The sequence below is a fragment of the Schistocerca americana genome, chromosome 5, assembly GCF_021461395.2.
Source record: "Schistocerca americana isolate TAMUIC-IGC-003095 chromosome 5, iqSchAmer2.1, whole genome shotgun sequence".
Classification (NCBI taxonomy): domain Eukaryota; kingdom Metazoa; phylum Arthropoda; class Insecta; order Orthoptera; family Acrididae; genus Schistocerca; species Schistocerca americana.
This window is the reverse complement of record NC_060123.1, coordinates 192328002-192350079: the sequence shown is the minus strand read 5'-3', so window position 1 is coordinate 192350079 and position 22078 is coordinate 192328002. Positions and strand designations below refer to the sequence as shown.

Genomic DNA, 22078 nt, shown 5'->3' with positions numbered 1-22078 from the left:
ATTGACAATAATATTCCCATTTTTTAAGAAGATGACTGTGTAATCTCGGAGATCTCTTCTCGTTCTGACCATTCCGGCGAAAAAGTCCTCCTTGTTCTCTACGTTTCTGACGTTCCTGATGACTTTTGATCTCTCGTTCACCACAGACTCGCTCGCAGCTACGGCATCTCTGACTAATTTCCGAAACTCTTTTCTGTTCTCATTGCTTCTGAGGGCCTCTTGGTAATCTTGTAGCACCCCATGCCGCACCTCCTGCATTATACTTACGGCCGTCCTGAAGTTTATTGATGTGTGCATGAAGAAGAGGACTGACGAGGCGAACGGGAAGACACCCGGCGCAGAAAGAAAGCCGAAGCGGACACCTGTGGCCGTGACGTTGAGTCCATTGTAGGTGAGCTGATGAAAGAAAGAGAAGAAGTGATAAGAGTGCATGGTTAAATTGTCGTCACTGGTAATATTTTTTGCAAATAGTAAACGGAATTTTTTTCCAGGACCTGAAAAATGTCATCAAGAAGCCGACTGAAGTTAGTTATGTGGCTAATACTCTTTATTGAAACTGTCAATATTGGAAAGCTTGTATATGTTGACATAAAAATTTTCTGGGTTTGGTACCGCGTCATAATGTAAAGACTACTGATGCTATGGAAAAGCCAACGTTTCGGCCACGATTGCAGCAGCCCTCTTCTGGGTATAATGGTGCGTTCTAGCTATGTAGTGTCCTTTATATTTTGTTGTTAGTGTTCACTGCGCATGCCATTACGTCATAACTTTAAAAAGGTGGTTAGTTTATTGGTCACTTAAGGAAGATGGAGGGGGAACTTTATTTTAATAGGTTATTGCGGTGGAGGGAGAACGTGACCTCTGTTGTCCATTGGCTCCTGTGTCATGTACCATGGTTGGTGGCCAGCGTCGAATGAGAAGTTCTCTGCTGTTTACCAACTGCTGGACGTCGGCCGCGCGGCGGCAGTTACTCGCCGGTAGTGCTCGTGCCTCGTGTTGACAGTGCGGTCTGTTGGACTCTGATTGCTGGCAGCCAAGATGGGGCAAGCCTGAGTCCATCCTCCCTGTTCATGTTGTTAGGGTGTTTAAGTATTTCGATGGCCTCTCTGATTTTGCGTTTCGTCATAATTGGCTGCTTGACCAACACACTGGCTTCGCTGAATTTTATTTCTTTTCCGCAGTCATGGTGATGTTCTGCCACTGAGGATTTGTTGTGCTGCCCTAGACGAATATAACGCTCGCGCTCCCGAATGCGCGTTGCTATTGGCCTACCAGTCTCTCCGATGTATGCCTCTCCACATTCCATTTTCCACCTTGTAAACGCCTGCAGAGTGTAATGCATCCACCTTGTCCTCAGTGGAGCCTAGCACGTCCTGGATCCTACGACCACTATAGAAGAAGGCTGCACCCCAACGCGGCGTTGGTGTTTGCCTATTCGGTCAGTGACGTTTTTCACATAGGGTAAGCGTACTGTTGGCTGCAGTTTGTCTATTTCCTGCTTATCTTTCTTGCTTGTGTTCGTCGACAAGGCTGTGTTTATCGACTTATGACTGTAGCCTTTGGCTAAAAACGTACTGCGTAACCTTTTAAGCTCGGATGTGATGTCTTGAGCATCGCTTAGGCGCTGAGTACGGATTGCCAAAGAGCGGATGACAGAGTTCTTCTGCGCTGGGTGGTGGTAGGACTGGGCGTGCAGATACCTGTCAGTATGTGTAGGCTTACGATATACTCTGTGCCCCAGTGTGCCCTCCGTTCTCCTGTACACTTCGACGTCTAGAGCTTAAAAGGTTACGCACAACGTTTTTAGGCAATGGCTGCAGCTATAAGTCGATAAACACAGCTTTGTCGACGAACACAAGCAAGAAAGATAAGCAGGAAATAGACAAACTGCAGCCAACAGTACGCTTACCCTATGTGAAAAACATCACTGACCAAATAGGCAAACACTTTCGCCACGTTGGGGTCCAGCCTTCTTCAATAGTGGTCGCAGGATCCAGGACGTGCTAGGCTCCACTAAGGACAAGGTGGATGCCTTATACACCGCAGGCGTTTACAAGGTGGAATGCGAATGTGGAGAGGCATACATCGGCGAGACTGGTAGGCCAATAGCAACGCGCATTCGGGAGCACGAGCGTTATATTCGTCTAGGGCAGCACAACAAATTCGCAGTGGCAGAACATCACCATGACTGCGGAAAAGAAATAAAATCCGGCGAAGCCAGTGTGTTGGTCAAGCAGCCAATTCTGACGAAACGCAAAATCAGAGAGGCCATCGAAATACATGAACATGAACAGGGGGGATGGACTCAGGCTTGCCCCATCTTGGCTGCCAGCAATCAGAGTCCAACAGACCGCACTGTCAACACGAGGCACGAGCACTACCGGCGAGTAACTGCCGCCGCGCGGCCGACGTCCAGCAGTTGGTAAACAGCAGAGAACTTTTCATTCGACTCTGGCCACCAACCATGGTCCATAACACAGGAGCCAATGGACAACAGAGGTCACGTTCTCCCTCCTCCGCAATAACCTATTAAAATAAAGTTCCCCCTCCATCTTCCTTAAGTGACCAATAAACTAACCACCTTTTTTAAAATTATGACGTAATGGCATGCGCAGTGAACACTAACAACAAAATATAAAGGACACTACACAGCTAGAACTCACCAATAGACCCAGAAGAGGGCTGCTGCAATCGTGGCCGAAACGTTGGCTTCTCTACAGCAGCAGTAGTTTTTACATTATGACGCGGTACCCAACCCAGAAAAGTTTTATTATACTTGTATATGTTGTTGTGGTCTTCAGTACTGAGGCTGGTTTGATGCAGCTCTCCGTGCTCTTCGATCCTGTGCAAGCTTCTTCATCTCCCAGTACTTACTGCAGCCTACATCCTTCTGAATTTGCTTAGTGTATTCATCTCTCGGTCTCCCTCTACGATTTTTACCCTCCACACTGCCCCCCAATGCTAAATTTGTGGTCCTTTGATGCCTCAGAACATGTCCTACCAACCGGTCCCTTCTCCTTGTCAAGTTGTGCCACAAACGCCTATTCTCCCCAATTCTCTTCAATACCTCCTCATTAGTTATATGATCTACCCATCTAATCTTCAGGATTCTTCTGTAGCACCACATTTCGAAAGCTTCTATTCTCTTCTTGTCCAAACTAGTTATCGTCCATGTTTCACCTCTATACATGGCTACGCTCCATACAAATACTTTCAGAAGCGACTTCCTGACACTTAAATCTATACTCGATGTTAACAAATTTCTCTTCTTCAGAAACGCTTTCCTTGCCATTGCCAGTCTACATTTTATATCCTCTCTACTTAAGTGTCACATTTACTAATCTAATTACCTCAGCATCAGTATAACTATGGGCAAAGTGCATTAAAAAGCAGGGTTATTGCATAGAAAAACTGATTTGATAGCATATTTTATATTCTTGTAACAAACCAGGAAAATGTTCAAATAGTTTTATTAAAAGCTTCTGAGGTTGTATAAGTAGGCTGTTTAGGTTTTTTATTGGTAACGCCACCTGTGTGTAGTCTGTGGCTAGTTTGCATTGTTGTCTGCCATTGTAGTGTTGGGCAGCGGCAGCTGGATGTGAACAGCGCGTAGCGTTGCGCAGTTGGAGGTGAGCCGCCAGCAGTGGTGGATGTGGGGAGAGAGATGGCGGAGTTTTGAAATTTGTCATGAACTGCTATATTTATATATGATGATATCAAGGTAAATACATTGTTTGTTCTCTATTAATATCTTTCATTTGCTAACTATCCCTATCAGTAGTTAGTGCCTTCAGTAGTTTGAATCTTTTATTTAGCTGGCAGTAGTGGCGCTCGCTGTACTGCAGTAGTTCGAGTAATGAAGGTTTTTGTGAGGTAAGTGATTTGTGAAAGGAATAGTTTAATGTTAGTCAGGGCCATTCTTTTGTAGGGATTTTTTAAAGTCAGATTGCGTTGCGCCAAAATTATTGTGTGTCAGTTTAAGCACAGTCGTATATAATTGTTCAAAAAGGGGACGTTTCAGTTGATCATTAGAGAGAAGGAAGATGACGAAACCTGATGTAGGCACATAGCTGACTCCTCTCGAATACCCCCAACAGAGCCAAACGTCCCGAGCCAACAGAAGCCTCACAGTCAACACTGACACTTACATTCACTTCATGAGACAATGCAGAGAGATTTGAGGTTTAACTCATGATGCTAGCGATTAGGACACTTAGAATACCATTTCACCTCCTCTCACCGACCATATAAGAGTGAAGTTTTTTTTTTTTTTTTTTTTTTTTCGGTAGACATCTTCCACCGCAGGTGTCCGACCCAATGCAATATGGTGGAGCAACAAAGCACAAGCGTGCGTCTTTGATCTGATGCTGTGGCGGGTTGTCATAGCAATGGAACAGTAGCAGAAGAGGAAAACCGCCGTTGGTCTGGTATGTAATTTGGAAGATACGGTAAAATAAAGAATGTTACAAATTTTCACGCGCTTTTCGTGTTGCATTCTATTTTATGTATTCCAATGGCATTTGAGCTGTTACATTAAGGCATTATCAGTAGATTTTTTTGTTTTTATATGTGATATTTATACCGTGTGGTCCATTGGTCATGATCGGGCAAAATATCTCACGAAATAAGGGTCAAACGAGAAAACTACAAAGAACGAAACTTGTCTAGCTTGAAGGGGGAAACCAGATGGCTCTATGGTTGGCCCGCTAGATAGCGCTGCCATAGGTCAAACGGATATCAACTGCGTTTTTTTAAAAAAAGGAACCCCCATTTTTTATTACATATTCGTGTAGTACGTAAAGAAATATGAATATTTTAGTTGGACCACTTTTTTCGCTTTGTGATAGATGGCGCTGTAATAGTCACAATGATATGGCTCACAATTTTAGACCAAAAGTTGGTAACAGGTACGTTTTTTAAATTAAAATACAGAATGTAGGTACGTTTGAACATTTTATTTCCGTTGTTCCAATGTGATACATGTACCTTTGTGAACTAATCATTTCTGAGAACGCATGTTGTTGCAGCGTGATTACCTGTGAATACCACATTAATGCAATAAATGCTCAAAAAGATGTCCGTCAACCTCAATGCATTTGGCAATACGTGTAACGACATTCCTCTCAACAGCGAGTAGTTCGCCTTCCGTAATGTTCGCACATCCATTTACAATGCGCTGACGCATGTTGTCAGGTGTTGTCGGTGCATCACGATGGCAAATATCCTTCAACTTTCCCCACAGAAAGAAATCCGGGGATGTCAGATCCGGTGAACGTGCGGGCTATGGTATGGTCCTTCGACGACCAATCCACCTGTCATGAAAGATGCTATTCAATACCGCTTCAACCACACGCGATCTATGTGCCGTACATCCATGTTGTTGGAAGTACATCTGTCATCGTCCCGTAATTTCTCTTGTGCCGAGTGGCAGAACTGTACACGACGTTCAAAGTCGTCGCCATACAATTGCCGGTGCATAGAAATATGGTACGGATGCAATCGATGTTGATGTAGCATTCTCTACACCGACGTTTTTGAGATTCCCGATTCTCGCGCAATTTGTCTGCTACTGATGTGCGGATTTGCCGCGACAAGAGCTCAAACACCTACTTGGGCATCATCATTTGTTGCAGGTCGTGGTTGAAGTTCCACATGTGGCTAAACACTTTCTGTTTCCTTAAATAATGTAACTGTCCGGCGAACGGTCCGGACGTTTGGATGATGTCGTCCAGGATTCCGAGCAGCATACATAGCCCACGCCAGTTGGGCATTTGGATCACAATAGCCACACATCAACACGACATCGACCTTTTCCGAAATTGGTAAACGGTCCATTTTAACACGGGTAATGTATCACGAAGCAAATACCGTCCGCACTGGCGGAATGTTACGTGATACCACGTACTTATACGTTTGAGACTATTACAGCACCATCTATCACAAAGCGAAAAAAGTGGTGCAATTAAAACATTCATATTTCTTTACGTACTACACGAATATTTAATAAAAATGGGGGTGCCTATTTAAAAAAAGGCAGTTGATATGCGTTTGACCTATGGCAGCGCCATCTAGCGGGCCACCATAGCGCCATCTGGTTTCCCTCTTCAAGCTAGACGAGTTTCTTTCGTTACAGTTTTTTCGTTTGATTCTTATTACGTGAGATATTTGGCCCGGCCACTATCAATGGACCACCCTGTATATTAGAAAACAGTTCACAATAAAATATTTACATGAATAAATTAAAGCTCAGAGCTATTCCTTTTCCAGTCCGAAATCTGCATTTCCTCTTATCTCGTCAGACATTAGAGGTAGTAATGTCACTTCACTTACAGAACATAGAAACATTTACACATGACAATGTTTTGTTTTGGAGTTTTCATATTTCGTAACCTGACTGCTGTGGACCACAGGTGCTACTCTGGCACTAGCTGTGCATTTCTCTTACGAGGCCTGTGAGTGAGCTCTGTGCAGTCCTAAGGCATCGACTGCACACCAGTCAGCGCAGCGCCGCGATCAGCATCGAGAAGGGGCTGACCCACGCGCCAATGGAAAGAGCGGGCAGCGCCAAACCTCAGATAAGACAGAGATCAGGGCTCGCTGTCAACGCTGATTTAACCAGCCACCCATCGCGGGTCGGGGCCTGTCCAGCTGCAGACTCGAGGCATCGACGCTGTGTAACAGGAAGACGATACTTAGCCGGCGTTCTGCGAGGAGTAATAGTGTGTAAAAGTACTTGCACAGGGTGCTGCAGTCATGGACCGTGCGGCTGGTCCCGGCAGAGGTTCGAGTCCTCCCTCGGGCATGGGTATGTGTCTGTTTGTCCTTAGGACTATTTAGGTTAAGTAGTTTGTAAGTTTAGGGACTGATGACCTTAGCAGTTAATACTGTGTCCAGACTAAGCGCCTGCAACTCTCGCTTCCCAATACTGTGTCCAGACTAAGCGCCTGCAACTCTCGCTTCCCGCGAAGTAGACCGGTACAGCGGGCCCCGGACCGAGTAGGGGTCAGCGTGGCCGGTCGTCCCGGAAACACAGACGCTTCCCAGAGACCACCAGGCGGAGTCCACGTTGCCATCATCTGAGTCCGAGGACGAGTGGAGGCCCTGCGGGGATGGATCGGGTACTCTGGCGGCGGTGGACGATGACCCCAGTGGGCTCGCTCGGCATGAACTGCCACTCCAGCTTTTTTTTTTTTCTTTATTGAATTTCAATTCCCCCCGAAGGGGGCGGGCTGGCAGCAGCTTACTACGCTGCTCTACAGCCTACAGACTTTTCTTTAAAAAAAAGGAAGAAGAAAGAAACAAGAAAAAACAGGCGATAAAATGGTGATTTAAAGTGGAAAACGGCGTAAAAACGCGGAAAGTTAAAACAGAAAGCAAAAGGGGACAGCAATGTTGATAAAATACACAGGAATCAGACAAGTAACATAGTAGACACACAATTAAAAAACATGGCGACAGTCTGGTTTCCGTTCGCAAGTGATAAAAAGCACACCCAGCGACAGTATGATAGCTGTTCGCTACACTTCCCAAAAGACACAACACGGAGCACGCACTGTAAAAACACACTGTAAAACACTGCACGAAAAAGGCGGCACAAAGATGGCACTCCCGATCCAAGGCAGATAGGGGGGGGGGGGGGGACCTGGAGTAGGGGGAAAAACAAGGAGGGAGGAGAGGAAAAAACGAAAAGGGGGGGGGAACCAAGGAGGGAGAGGACTAATAAAGGAGGAGAAGGGCAGACGCGAGACGGAATGAGAGGAGGCTGAGGAGGGAAATGTAAAAGGACTCGGGGGAGAGAAGGGGGCAAAGAGAGGGGAGGTGTGGAAGAAAGAGGATGGATGGGGGGGAGAGGGAGCCCGGGAAAAGGACCTCTCCAGCCTCCTGCGCCAGCCTAAATACTGCTCGGCACATGGATATGGCTGGCTCTATTTGCAATCACGTGTCGAGCGGAAGGAAAGAGGTCCGCTGCTGTAGCGACCTCTTGCGGCGCCGCGGACGCATCCTGGAAGTCTCTGGGAAGCGTCTGTGTTTGCGGGACGACCGGCCAGCCTGACCCCTACTCGGTCCGGGGCCGGCTGTACCGGTCTGCTTCGCGGGAAGCGAGAGTTGCAGGCACTTAGTCTGGACACAGTAGTTAAGTCCCATAAGATTTCACACACATTTGGACATTTGTACTTGCACAGGAAGCACATCAAATCAGCTCATAACGAGATCTTAAGTTATGTTTCTTTCCCTTTCAGAAATAATATATTCTATTAATCTGGAAGTGTTACGTCCAGTGTTACCTCTCTTTCAAAAACTCGTTTACAGTAGAGGACTGCAGCACCATTCCTCCTTTCAGTTATCGAACAAAGGAAAGGATGGCTGACATGATGTTTAGTGTTTCTGGGATTGTAAAACAATTAATATCCGTAGACGCCAGGAAGGCATCTGGCCCAGACGGTACCCCCGTAAGGTTTTATGCTGACTATGGTACAAATATAGCACCGTTCTTATCCATCATCTATCAGAGATCATTGTAACAGTGGAAAGTTCCAAGGGACAGTGCGATGGCGCGGTTCTTTCCGTCCCTTTACGACGGACCTGCACCTGCCTGTGAACATTGTCTCAGCAGATCATCAGTAGGAAAGCCGAGTTAAACCTACTGTACTTCGATGTGAACCAGGCTGCAATTGAAGTCACTAATCTACGTTTCGGGAGAAACACGAAATGAAAGGTTGGAAATTTTGTCCTCAATTAATATATTCTCAAAATTTGGTGAACAAGTATCACTGCCAAGCCCGTGCTAGTCTTAACACAGTCACTCGCAATCCTTTTCACTCACGTTAGTCGCATCTCGTGGTCGTGCGGTAGCGTTCTCGCTTCCCACGCCCGGGTTCCCGGGTTCGATTCCCAGCGGGGTCAGGGATTTTCTCTGCCTCGTGATGGCTGGGTGTTGTGTGCTGTCATTAGGTTAGTTAGGTTTAAGTAGTTCTAAGTTCTAGGGGACTGATGACCATAGATGTTAAGTCCCATAGTGCTCAGAGCCATTTGAACCATTTGCCAACTCACGTTAGTAAGTTTATGGTGTTGCATTTCCCGAAAACGTAATAGCGGCAAAACTACTGATGGTTTTTGACTGAGAATGCTCGCCAAATATTAAGTCTGTCGGTACCAAATGCAGTCACAGTTTTTAGCCACCGACCTGCTTAATACGCCAGGCGGAATATATGTCTTTTCTCGTCACAAAATTCACTTAAAAATTCCGAAATTTCTACACACACACCGGAATAATTATGCCGTCACTTTCCTAGACTTTTGATGTATGAAACTCTGTAAGATCCGGCAGCTTATCATTTCCATCGGAACTACTACTGCACACGTCCGATCTCGTTCATGGCTAGGCTTCGACTCCTCTCTAGAATAATCGAAGTCTTCTCTACCAGCAGAGAAAGGCGCGCGAAGAATATTGCTTTACCATTGGTCAGTTTACTCAACAGTCAATAGAAAAACAACATTCTCCCGCGTCAGTCCGCGGTTTTCATCAATAATCAATCGCAAAATAGTAAACCTAGCGACTGCACTTTTTACCGACGTAATTATCTAATATGCTGAAGTTTTGCTTATGCATAAAGTTATTTACTATTGTTATTTATACCTGAATTAACTTTCCCTTTGCCATAAACTTACTTTACAAAACAATTCTACAAAAATCCCCTTTGTCCATATCCATACTTCTTCTAAATATTCCCACACTAAATCCTACTACATAACTCGTTAAACAATTATCTTCACATTAACCTTAAACCGCACTCACGCATCATTCATACTGCTAAAACACATTTATAATATTTTACATACACAAAAAGACATAATAACACTTTATTAAAATACTAGAACAGTTTATGAAAAACATTATTTTACTTTAGTGCACTCTAGTGGGCACAATCGAAACTAAAATCACAGTCCCCCCATCCAATATTGTCCTCTATCGGCTGATACATAAACTACGTGTGCATCCAGTCTCGCGTCACCATCTGTCACTTTCCACCTCTGAGACACATCTCCCACTTAACTGCCTCCAAGGCAGGATCGTTATACGGCGCTACGCCTCAACTGGAAAAAAGGCCCACGTCATAGAAATCTATAAAAAGGGTAGAAAATCGGATGCACATAATTACCGGCCAATTTCACTGACATCGATTTGTTGTAGAATCATGGAATATATTTTGTGTTCAGACATTACGACCTTTCTAGACCCTGAGAAGCTCATCTGCACACACCATCAGCTGGTCCTCTTTGTGCATGATATACAACAGGCTCTAGATACCGGCTCCCAGGTTGAAGCTGCCGATGATGCTGCAGTCTACAGGAAAGTAGTATCACACGAAAGTTGTGAACAAATAAATGAGGATTTGCCGAAAATAAATGCGTGGTCTAATGACTGGCAGTTATCTCTCAATAGTAGTAAGTGTAACCTACTGCGTATAACAAGGTGATAATCCCCATTAATATAAGGGCACAAAGTAAATGCCCAGTCTTTGGAAGCGGTAATATCCGTCAAGTATCTGGGTGTGACCATTCGAAATGATCTCAAGTGGAATGATCAGATTACACAAGTAACGGATAAGGCAAACTCTAGATTGCGGTTTATTGGTAGTATCCTGAAGCAATGCAGTCCTCCAACAAAGGAAATAGCTTACAATACGTTAGTTCGTCCAGTCTTCGAGCATTGTTAGTTTGTATGGGACCCTTACCAGTTGGGTCTGATTCAGGAGATTGAGAAGGTCCAAAGAAGAACGGGAAGATTAGTGACTGGTACATTTAGCCATCGCGAGAGCGTTACAAATCTCATAGAAAGTTTGAAGTGGGACACACTTGCAGGTAGACGGCTCGCTAAACAGAAGATGCTGCTCACTAAATTCCGAAATCCGATCTTCACCGAAGATGTAGAGCATATATTATTACCATTCAAAGATAAGGGAATTAAGAGCTCGTACTGAGGCGTTCAGACAGTTGTTTTTCCCTCGCGCGATCCGCGAGTGCAACAGAGGGGGGGGCCAATTGTGCCCACCGCCACACACCGCTTGGTGGCTAGCGGAGTATATATGTAGATGTATATCATTTTGGATTCCTGCCACTGGCCATCGCAACTTCTCACCTTCTTTGTGTCCGTGCTAACTCCCTTAATAACCGACACAAGTTACATCTGTGTTTAATTAGTGTCTCTCTTCTTTTCCTTGTTTCGGCGTATGTTGCCAAAATAATGAAGTACATCATACAAACCTAACGACTGTTTTCTTCTGATCTCTCTCTCTCTGTATCTATCGCGGTGTTTGTGCCTGTGTGTGTGTGTGTGTGTGTGTGTGTGTGTGTGTGTGTGTGTGTGTGCCAACCGGGGTGGCCGAGCGGTTCTAGGCGCTTCAGTCTTGTTCAGTCCCATAATGCTGAACCATTTTGTGTGTGTGTGTGTGTGTGTGTATGTGTGTCTGTCTGTCCGTCCTTGTTTCGTTGGTCTGCACAAATGTCATAAATGTGTGTTTGAAACCGATAAATTTCTTTAAGATCTTAAGATATGTTAAGACATTTGGGATTATGGGATTTTTACTAGCCAGAGAGCGGGTTGTACAAAGCTTAAGATGGATTGAACGGCTGTCATACAACGAGTAAAAAGTTTTAGGTATTCGGATGTTCCATATTTTGCTTTAGAACAGCGACGGCCACTGAGGTATTCCACTGGTGGTCCCAAAAAGAAATTAGTTTAGTAGCATCGAACGTATTACGGAATTCTGCCAATAATTCATATATTTTATAAGACATTATACCAGAAAAAAGGTATAGGGAAACAGAAATAAACATTTATTACAAGAGCACCCTTTTTATGCGCAGTAAGAGTGGAGAACATGATAGCTAGGGTCTATATAGGAGAGAGAGAGACAGAGACAGAGTGGTTGCTTTAGCTATGTTTATCGCATGTGTGCACGAGACATAAAACGCATCACTAACTGCGAAAATCTCTCTCGCAAACACAAATGTACGCATGAGCACACATGTCAATAGCACAGTTCTTCACTGTTCACGGGGTATGTGCATCCACTTTTTCGTGGAAGTTCTCAGTAGAGGGTGTTTTGATGGTTGGTTGCTTAAGATCCCGGTGGAGATCGGGCCTGAACTACCACGTTAACGACACTGCCAACAGCAGCTAACGGCAGCTAGCCGTTACCGAATGATATATGTGCTCCGTTTTGCTCTGAGTTGTGCTTGCTGGTTGTTTCCTTTCCTTATTTTGAAATGAGTGCAGAGAACAGTCTAGCTCTGTCACAGGCTTCGAATGCGACTCTCACAACACCAGATGGAATCAGCGATCCATATATTCATTATTACATCGGTTCTGCCTTCCCAGGAGCACAGAACACGGACGTAGTCTGCCAGCCATGTGAGAGGGAGGCGTTGCTTGTCCCTCCACTCCACTCTTCTACCCTCAACAGCCAGAACTCCTCGTTTGTTTTACGTTAGCGGCCGACTGCCATAAAAGTGTCCGATACAACACGAATGCCAGTACGAGAAATAATAGAGCATGTATAAACTATTCGAACTTGTAATCAAATTACCAACATTCAAAACTAAAAGCATTGTACTCACCAAAAGCACCAACTCCATGACTTTGGGAAGACCGCTTCAAAATAATTATTAGGAACGGTATTGGAAATCCATTCGTCGCTCCTTCTTGTTGGAAAATAAATCTGTCACTCTTAAACTGAAATCTTCAACATTACACACGAATGACTTTTCACAAGGTAGCATCGCTAAGGCACTCAGACGTTCTTAATTCATGGCGTTTTGTAGGAACGTTTTAATTCTCTTGAGCACTGCAAAGCACTGCTCAGCTTCTGACGTCGTTATAGGCGTCGTGATAAGCAGTTTCAAAATCTTAACGCTCTCGTCCAGTGTGTCACAAAGTTCATTCTCTAGAATCAGCGAAATAAATGGAACTGTGCCAGAAACTGTTCTCAACTCAGGCTAGCATAGAAGACTTGAAGCTCACCCTTCTTCTTTCTTCCAGAAATGTGTATGTGTGTGTAATTTCAAGGTATTTGTGTGGAAAATTTGTGGTGTATTTCTCAAAATGATTTATATTAGATACGTTGGCTGCAATGAGGTATCCAGTAAACTGAAAACGTAATTTCATTTCAGAAAGGATGGCTTGGCACCCTTCCAAGGCAACTCTTTTTCTGATACCCATCAAAAATACGTGCCCTCTTGGCAGGCATCGTTTTGTTATTTTCGAAACTAATCTCATTAAGGATTGAGTCAAGGTCATCTATGGTGTTTTGCATTATCCCTCCAAAGTTCTGGATGTTTTGTTAAGCTTTGCTCGGTTCGGTTAGCTTCTTCTGTTCCTGTTTTCAAATAGTAGCGAAGTGGAGATCAGTAGCATCTTGTCGTTTGTACACAGATTGTATATATCATTTATTTTAGTGATATTCTACTTACTTCTGAGTAGAAGTGAACAGTAACTCATTATTTAGTATTGTTATTTACTTTGCGTACTTTTCAGTTCGTTCTGTTAATTCCTAGTTCAGGGGTATATTGCCTGTGGTTCAGAAAATAACTGATTAAATATGGATAAAGACAGGGTTTTCTGTGTGTGGGCGCGAGGTACTTTCCCAGTGTATATAAGCAGTTGGAAGCTGTGTTGGCCACAGTCGAGGCGTTGGGCGTCTGAGACGAATGATTTGACGTCTGTGGAAGCTACATTGTCGCCTGAGATCCCTCATGCTGCTTCATTTTCCGATTCACACTTCCTTGCCAGATGGTACATGGCGACCATTTGGGGAGGAGGGAGGGGGGGGGGAGAGGTGTCGCGAATCGAATCTCTGGGTGGGAGAGCCAAGCGAGAAGTTTTCAACGAATTCGACAATAAAACTTTGTCTACCGACTTGACTGAAAATGCAAAGATATTTTGACGTTACGTTAAATCAGTAAAGGGGTCGAAGCCATTTGACCAGACAATCTGTGTCCACAATGGGAGTGAAATGGAGGACGACACAGAAAACACAGAAATACTGTACCCTTTTATCCAAAATTGTTACATAGAGGAAAGTCGCACTGTAGTGCCCCCATTAAATCGTTGCATGAACCACGAAGTGGCTAATACAGAAGTAAGTCAACCTGGGACAGAAAATCAACAGAATTTGCTCAAGGCAGGGAAGGCCACTGGATCTGATTGGATACCAGTATGATTCTACTTACAGTGTGCGAAGAAACTTCCCCCCTTCTAGCAACGGCCTACCGTAGATCTTTGCCGGAGTGACGTGTTCCTGGTGACTGAAATAAAGCATAGGTGATTCACGTGTTCAAGAATGGTCGTCGAGCAGAGCCACAAAACTATAGGCTTATATTTTTGAAATCAATTGGATATAGAGTTTTGTAACATGCTTCACGCCTGAGATCTTAAAAGAACGATCCTGTGAAATATAGCTGTTCGTCCACGAGACACAGAAATCAATAGACACAGGCGTCCAGATAGATGCCGTGTTACTTTATTTCCACAAGGCATTCAATACAATTCCGCAGTAATGCCTAACGAACAAAATACGAGCGTATGGCAGTAATGCCTAACGAACAAAATACGAGTGTATGGCGTATCAGACCAACCGTGTGATTTGATTTAAGAGTTTCTAGCAAGCAGAACACAGCGTGTCGTTCTGAACAAACAGAAGTCCTCAGACGTAAAACTAACTTCGGGCCAGCCGCAGGGGAGTGTCATAGGACCGTTACTGTACATGATCTAATAGGTAACTTTGGAAGTTCTATGAGGGTTTTCGTGGATGATGACGTTGTATACAGAGAAGTCGCGAGGATAGCAAATTGCAGCAGAAGGTAGGGAGGGTCAATTGAGCCACAACATTAATGTGGCGTACAGTGAATAGATAGACACAAATACCCTTTATTGTATGATTACACAATTGGAGAACGATCACTGGAAGCAGTTAGTTCCACAAAATATCTAAGAGTGTGAATGACCACATCCAATTAATCGCGAGTAGTTGATTAGATTAGATTTACTTTCATTCCAATTGATCCGAAGTGAGGAGGTCCTCCAGGACGTAGAACATGTCAGAAAAACAATAATACATGATAAATATTTACAACTCAAACAAATAAGTTAATGTACCATTCCACAGGTCCCAAGTGGAATGATCGTCATTTTTTAATGAACACTATATGAAAGAATCATTTTACAAATACTAATGCTCTGAATTTAAAATAAAAAAGTTTTATTTATTTATTTATTTATAAGGTAATAAACGTGTAATACAACTACTATAAAACTTATTTACAATGAACACATTACTGCACTGAAATGGTCCAGAAGTTAGATTGTACGTACACACACACACACACACTTATTTACACTTTTCACAAATGTAAACAACAGAATTAAAAGAAAGGTAACGACAAAAGTACAAAACCACAGGCAAAAACACAATATAACCCAAAGCAAATACATACACTCAGTGAAATAACAAAATCACAAAATAATCTGGAAAATATTACAGAAATCACAAGATAGTGCACTGTGATACACGTACATAAACGTAGGATCACCATCATTTCAAAAAGGCCAGGCATAAAAATAGCATACACATCAAACAATTATGTCCAAAAATACATTTCCGAACTGACAAGAGACATAGAAATATGTTTGAAAAGGGGTATATTTCTCAGAATATATCACATATGATGGCAGGAATGTGTGGCGAACAGGTGGAAAGTTCGATGCCAGATACAAAGAACATATAATTAGAAGTATGTGATAAACCATTCCATATTTGCAGGGCATATCAAATAATTAAAGGCCAACCTGTAGAGAAAAGACAAGAAAGCGTTCACAATTAACAACAAAAGGTGCCTTCTATCTGCCTTCTATTCATGCAAGAAAATGATCGTATACAAGACCATAGTCAAAAACAAAACATTTATGGATGATCAAGTGTATGTCACAAATTTACATTACGGGATAAATTAACAGAATAATACTGCAACAGACGATCGTCAAAATAATGCCACCATATCACTTGCCCGTCACTCTTGCATGATAACCTCCAAATAATATCAAAAATTTCTATCATCTGAGCACCTACAACTTATTTCTCACTCTCTGACAGTTATTAAATCCACACTCAAATTTGTACAACCCCCTTCCCTGGTTACGAACAATCCGAGCCTCAAAAAGGTCTTAACATAATCTTAAGATCTAAAAAAAAAAATAATCAGCTGCACTCACACATACAGGAACAAAGTGAGGTAGAGGGAGAGAGAGAGAAATCTGAAATGAACAGTAGTTAGGTTTGCATTATGTACTTCGTTAAGTTGGCTACACTTGCGTGAAAAAGTAAGAAAGGTGACACCAAGTAAACACAAACTTAAGGCAGAAAACAATCACAGGTCTCGCAGGAAATATGTGTCATTAGTGCCAGACCAGTAATGGTGTTCCACAGCAGTTAGATTACAAAACATGTGATACACAAAGCGAAAGATCGTGACGTGAATTGTATCCATATTTAAGTGATGCACGACCTCTGACCTATGTCCAGATGACAAGAAGGGCCGATTTCGGCCAGAAAAACCACTAATTAGAAGTAGTAATCTATTTACGGGAAAAATATGACATGAACAGTCTTCTAATCTGTAATATTAAATCCACTGAAGATGCCATAATGTAAAACGAGAATTCATCTTTAACGAATAAAATAACCTGCAGCAAGAAAAAGTAGTTTGAATTTATGAAACGTATACTTACATACTTGCTGCGGAATGTTGTCCATGTAAACAACCCTACTATATACGCCATGCTTGGTGTTTCGCTGTCGCTCCTACCCGAAATTCAGAAGACTCCATCTCAACATTCGTAAAGTCAGAGATCACATGAAGTTCTATGCCATAAACCAATCTAATCGTCCTGTATGAAACTAAGTGAATGTAATGATTAAAAACAGTTCACCTAGATTTCAGGAAGGAATGCATTCTGCCAAGAAAATGTGATTAAAATTCGACGTCAAATTGCTTTACTCTAAACAATAACAGTTAAATTATCAGTTATATGATACACATCTGTAACTTAAAGACACCATTAATATATACGGCAGCTTTGTCCCTTTTGGTTAACACGTTTGATAGTCACATAATAAGTTCCACGAAAGGAATGGAAACAGTGGGTAAAAGAAAGGTAAGTCAACTGAAAACACTCCAATCACAAAACGGCAACTGTAAACACAACCACAAGAAAAACGCAAATTCTACCCAAGACGGGTGAACATTACATACAAGCAAATAAGCATTAAACAAAGCTGTAGGAAGAAAGATTACAGATTAAAATGTAATGTAAATGCAGGATTAGTTTTGACAGCGGAAGGCAGGAAATAAGATGTCAACGTTGGACTAACTAGAGCACCAGTAAAATAAGAAATCCATAGTATAACAACAGATATGAAAAGATAACGAAACAGAAACAACACAAGAACACAATCTACAACAGTCAAAGAGCTTAATAAAAACCCTCAAAATGAGAATGTCATTATTTCAAAAGCAGAGAATGGAAACACGGCAGTACTATGGACAGAGGAAAATTAATTGATAAAACACAATAATTCATGTCACAAAATAATACTACAAAACCTAAACCGGGCCCACCAACAGATGGCAGACAAAAACTTAAAAGAAGAAAAAGATCTGAAATACGCTAAAGGAAAAAAATCGCTGCACGAGGAAATAGATGTGTTTCTACATCAGAAAGATGAAGTCTATTTATATTTCGCGCCAGTCACCTAATAGGGACGCTAGTAGTACCACTGTGAGGAGGTAAATCTGGTTTGCGTTGAATACATGCTCTAATGGTCGTGTATGTTAGTTATTTTTGAGATAGTTATCTTTGAAATTGGACGTGGTGAGTTGATGTTAGTCAAGAATGCCTTTAAGGCAACGAAGACGCCATTATCAACACGCCACTGAATTTGAATGAGGTCGTGGAACAGTATTATGAAAAGCTCGATGTTCCTTCTGCGACACTGCAGGAAGACTTGTCAGGAATGCATCCACTGCACATGACTGCTGGCAGCGGTATTCACGACAATTTGCGGTTGAAATAAGACAGGGCTCTGGGTGCCCATGTGGCACTCCCGAGGTGGAAGACCATAACGAGCAGCGTATGGCTCTGGCGCATCGTACAGTATCTTTAGCAGCAATCTGAGGACCAGTTCGCACTATAGGGACAGAAGAAATTGTTACAAGTCTATTACTACGACAGCTCTGACCCAGACGCCCTGTAGCGTGCATGCCACTGACCCCAAAGCACCGACATTTGCGACTTAAGTGGTGTAAAGCCGGAGCTCATTGAAGGGCAGGATGGAGGGTTGTTGTGTTTTTGAAAGCTGGTCCTTCCTCGATGCCAGTAATTGCTGTGTGCTGCTTAGGAGGAGGCCAGTTGAGGTTCTGCAACCGACCTGTCTGCAGGCTAAACGCACTGCACCTACACCTGGAGCTATGGTTTAGGGTGCGATTTCATATGACTGTACGAGCGCTCTCGTCTTTATCATACCCATCCTGACTGCAAAATAGTATGTCAATCTGGTGATTCAACTCTTTGTGCTGCCATTCATCAACACTGTTCCAGGGTGTGATTTTCAACAGTATGGCGCTTAACCACATACCGCTGTTGTAACCAAACATACTCTACAGGTTGTCGTCGTCTTGCAAGGCATGCTCGATCGCCAGATTTGTCTCCAATCGATGACATACGGGACATCATTAGATGACAAGTCCGGCGTCATCCACAACTAGCAGTAAGCGTCCCTGTATTGACCGACCAAGCGCAACAGGCATGGAACTCCATCCCACAAACTAAGATGCGGCACCTGTACAAAACAATGCATGTTTGCATTCGAATTCTGGCGGCTATACCAGTTATTAGCGTACCAGCATTTGACATCTGCAATGGCTTATCTAGCAATTACATCAACCTGTGATCTTGCAACGTTAATCATTTAACTATGTTTCCTTGACAAATGTATCCCAGAATTTCAGTACTAAACACTAATTACTTTTTTGGTTTGGCGGTTTTTTTTCTGTCTGTGTATATCAGTATACATAGATGACGTATAAAAACGAAAACTGATGCAGGATAATGCCACTACATGTGTCCTCCAATACCAACCAGCAAGCTGCAAGACAACCGTTCCAGTCACAGTAAACTTCAGAAAAGCACCACTTATAGGATAAATGTTGAAATTACTGTATGAAAACATTAAACTACAAGACTATAGAATCATTAAAAACAGTAAACAGCTACTATTACACATAAACTATGTAAAATTTACAGACACAGCAACGCTCCCCTCATTTAATAAGCTTATATTCCAATATGCCAACAACAAAAACAGTAGACGATTTATTTTAAAAAAATATGGAAGTATAGTCAACTCTCTGATTAAGGAAATAAATGAAATGCTCAAATTAGTTATGCTTATAGTGAAAAACTCTTCCCAATTCAACAAAGAGTTTTATTTAGAGGAGGATAGGTTACCAATAAGTTCCCCAGTTTCTAGGGCATTAGCAAATTTACTTGAAAATTGTGTTGAATAAATCATTTTCAAAAAATTAGCTGAAATGGAATACAGCATGTAATACTAATTCAGATATATGGATGACATTATTTGCTTAATAGATAAATTACAAACTGATGTTTATAAATGTCAAACTGATGTCACGAAAGTACATAAAAGGATGAAATTCATAATTGGAGAAGAACATGGTAATCAAATTAACTTCCTTGCAATAACTATCGAAAACCAAAACAAAATGCACGTATTCAAAATTTTTGTAAACACCCAACAAGTGGCACATTCATAGATCAAACCTAAAACCAACCAAACAAAATGTTTTTACTCACAGAAACAATCTACACTTCAACATTACTCCATACTCAAATACAATCAAAATCAACAAAGAAAACTAGCAAAAAGAACTGAATGTTACGATGCAGACAGCCACAAACATTGGCTTCAGTAGTAATATTGCACAAATTTACACAACAGAGTTAAGAGAAAAACCATGATAGTGGAAACAAAACTGCAAACAACAACACAACCCACGACAAACACATACACTCAGTACCATACCAACAACCCTGCATAATCTGGACAATGTGAGAGAAGACACAAGATGATGTAGTGAGATACACAGACAAAAATTCACACACAGTATCACCAACATTTTAAAAAGACAAGGCATAAATGTAGCATTAGCTCACACAACAAACAAACGTATCCAAAATACATCCCAAAACTGAATCGAGACCTTGACATATACTGAGTATACTGGAAAGTAGGTACACAATTACGATGTAACACATATGATGGTATAAATGTGAGGCAACCTGGTAGTACATTCAATGTCAGATACAAGGACGACATGAGTGCTTGGAATTATGGGAAACCACCCTGGATTTGCAGAGCATTTCAAAAAAGGCAGTTAAAAGTCAACCTGTAGAGAAAACACAAGAGAATATTCAGAATAAACAATATAAGATGCATTCTATCATTGCAAAAAAATTATCATATACAAAAATCCAAAGTCTAAACCTTTCCGAGTGAACAAGTGTATCTCACAATCAACACACTACTTACATTAATAAATAAATTAGTATAGTAACACGGTAACAGACACTCATCAAATCCATGCCACACTACCCCATTCTTCACTCTTCCATGATGATCTCTAAACAACCTCAAAAGGGAAAAAATGTAACATATGAACACCTTAGGCTTTTACCCACTCTTTCTATTAAAAGCCACACTCAAGTATGCCTCACTAGGCATAATCCCATCTTCACAAATATCTTACCTTAATACTAAGACAAATCACAAAACAGTTAATCACTGTCACAAACGCTTACGCACACACACACACACACACACACACACACACACACACACACACACACACACAGATAGATGAGAGATTTTAATAACAAACCATCATTAGGTTCGCATAACGTTCTTCGAGATTTGAATAACGAACCATCATTAGGTTCGCATAACGCTCTTCTCTAAGTTAGCAACACTTATGCAAACAAGTGAGAAGAGAGATACTACACAAGCACATTCATGACACTAATCAGTCATAAGTCTCGTACGTAAAATCTGCAGTTAGTGCCATACTAGAAATGGTGTTCCACTGCAGGTAGCTTACGAGATACGGAAACTACAAAACGAACGATCGTGACGGTGTTCCATAAGTGAAGTGACAGTGTAATAACTAATGTACGACCAGATGAGAGGAAATGCAGATTTCGCCCTTAAAAAGGAATAACTATGTAATAATTCGTTTATTTGGGAATTATGATGTTAACTGTTTTGTAATCTATAAGCATCATAACTAAAAGATAAACTGTATTATTGCGGATATATCCACTGTAGATGCCTTAACGCAAAGGGAGATATGTGTCTAGGACAAATGAAATATGCTTTATTAAGCGAAATAAGTCTGAATTTCTAAAACGAATATAAATATATTTGCTGCGTATGATGGCCACGCACAAAACACTTGTGTTAAAATAAGTACAAGTATTTCGGTATCTAAGACTTGGGTCAAATAAGGAAGGTTCAAAAATGGTTCAAATGGCTCTGAGCACTATGGGACTCAACTGCTGTGGTCATAAGTCCCCTAGAACTTAGAACTACTTAAACCTAACTAACCTAAGGACATCACACACATCCATGCCCGAGGCAGGAGTCGAACCTGCGACCGTAGCGGTCGTGCGGTTCCACACTGAAGCGCCTTTAACCGCTAGGCCACTCCGGCCGGCAATAAGGAAGGTAGAGTAAGCTAACATTCCTTTGGAATTTCTAGACCGATTAAAGTAATTGGCAAGCAGACGAATGTCAAAGGTGAGGTACAGAATCCTAGAGTCTGGAGATGTAGCATCAAATTTCCTGAAAAATATCATCCATACAAGCACCAAACAGCGCAAGGCAGATAAGTGCAGTAACTATCACATTGTGGCTATGCCATATCATGCAGCCATGGTACAGACAAC

At 42.2% G+C, this 22078-nt stretch overlaps 1 protein-coding gene across 1 annotated transcript in view; it reads right to left on the bottom strand.

The window, feature by feature from the left end:
- The window catches only part of LOC124616129, a 202080-nt gene that overhangs the window by 147336 nt on the left and 32666 nt on the right, over nucleotides 1-22078 (bottom strand). The window contains exon 3 of the mRNA XM_047144397.1: nucleotides 268-396. Within this exon, the coding sequence (XP_047000353.1) occupies nucleotides 268-396 (129 nt within the window). The remainder of the gene's footprint in view (nucleotides 1-267; nucleotides 397-22078) is intronic.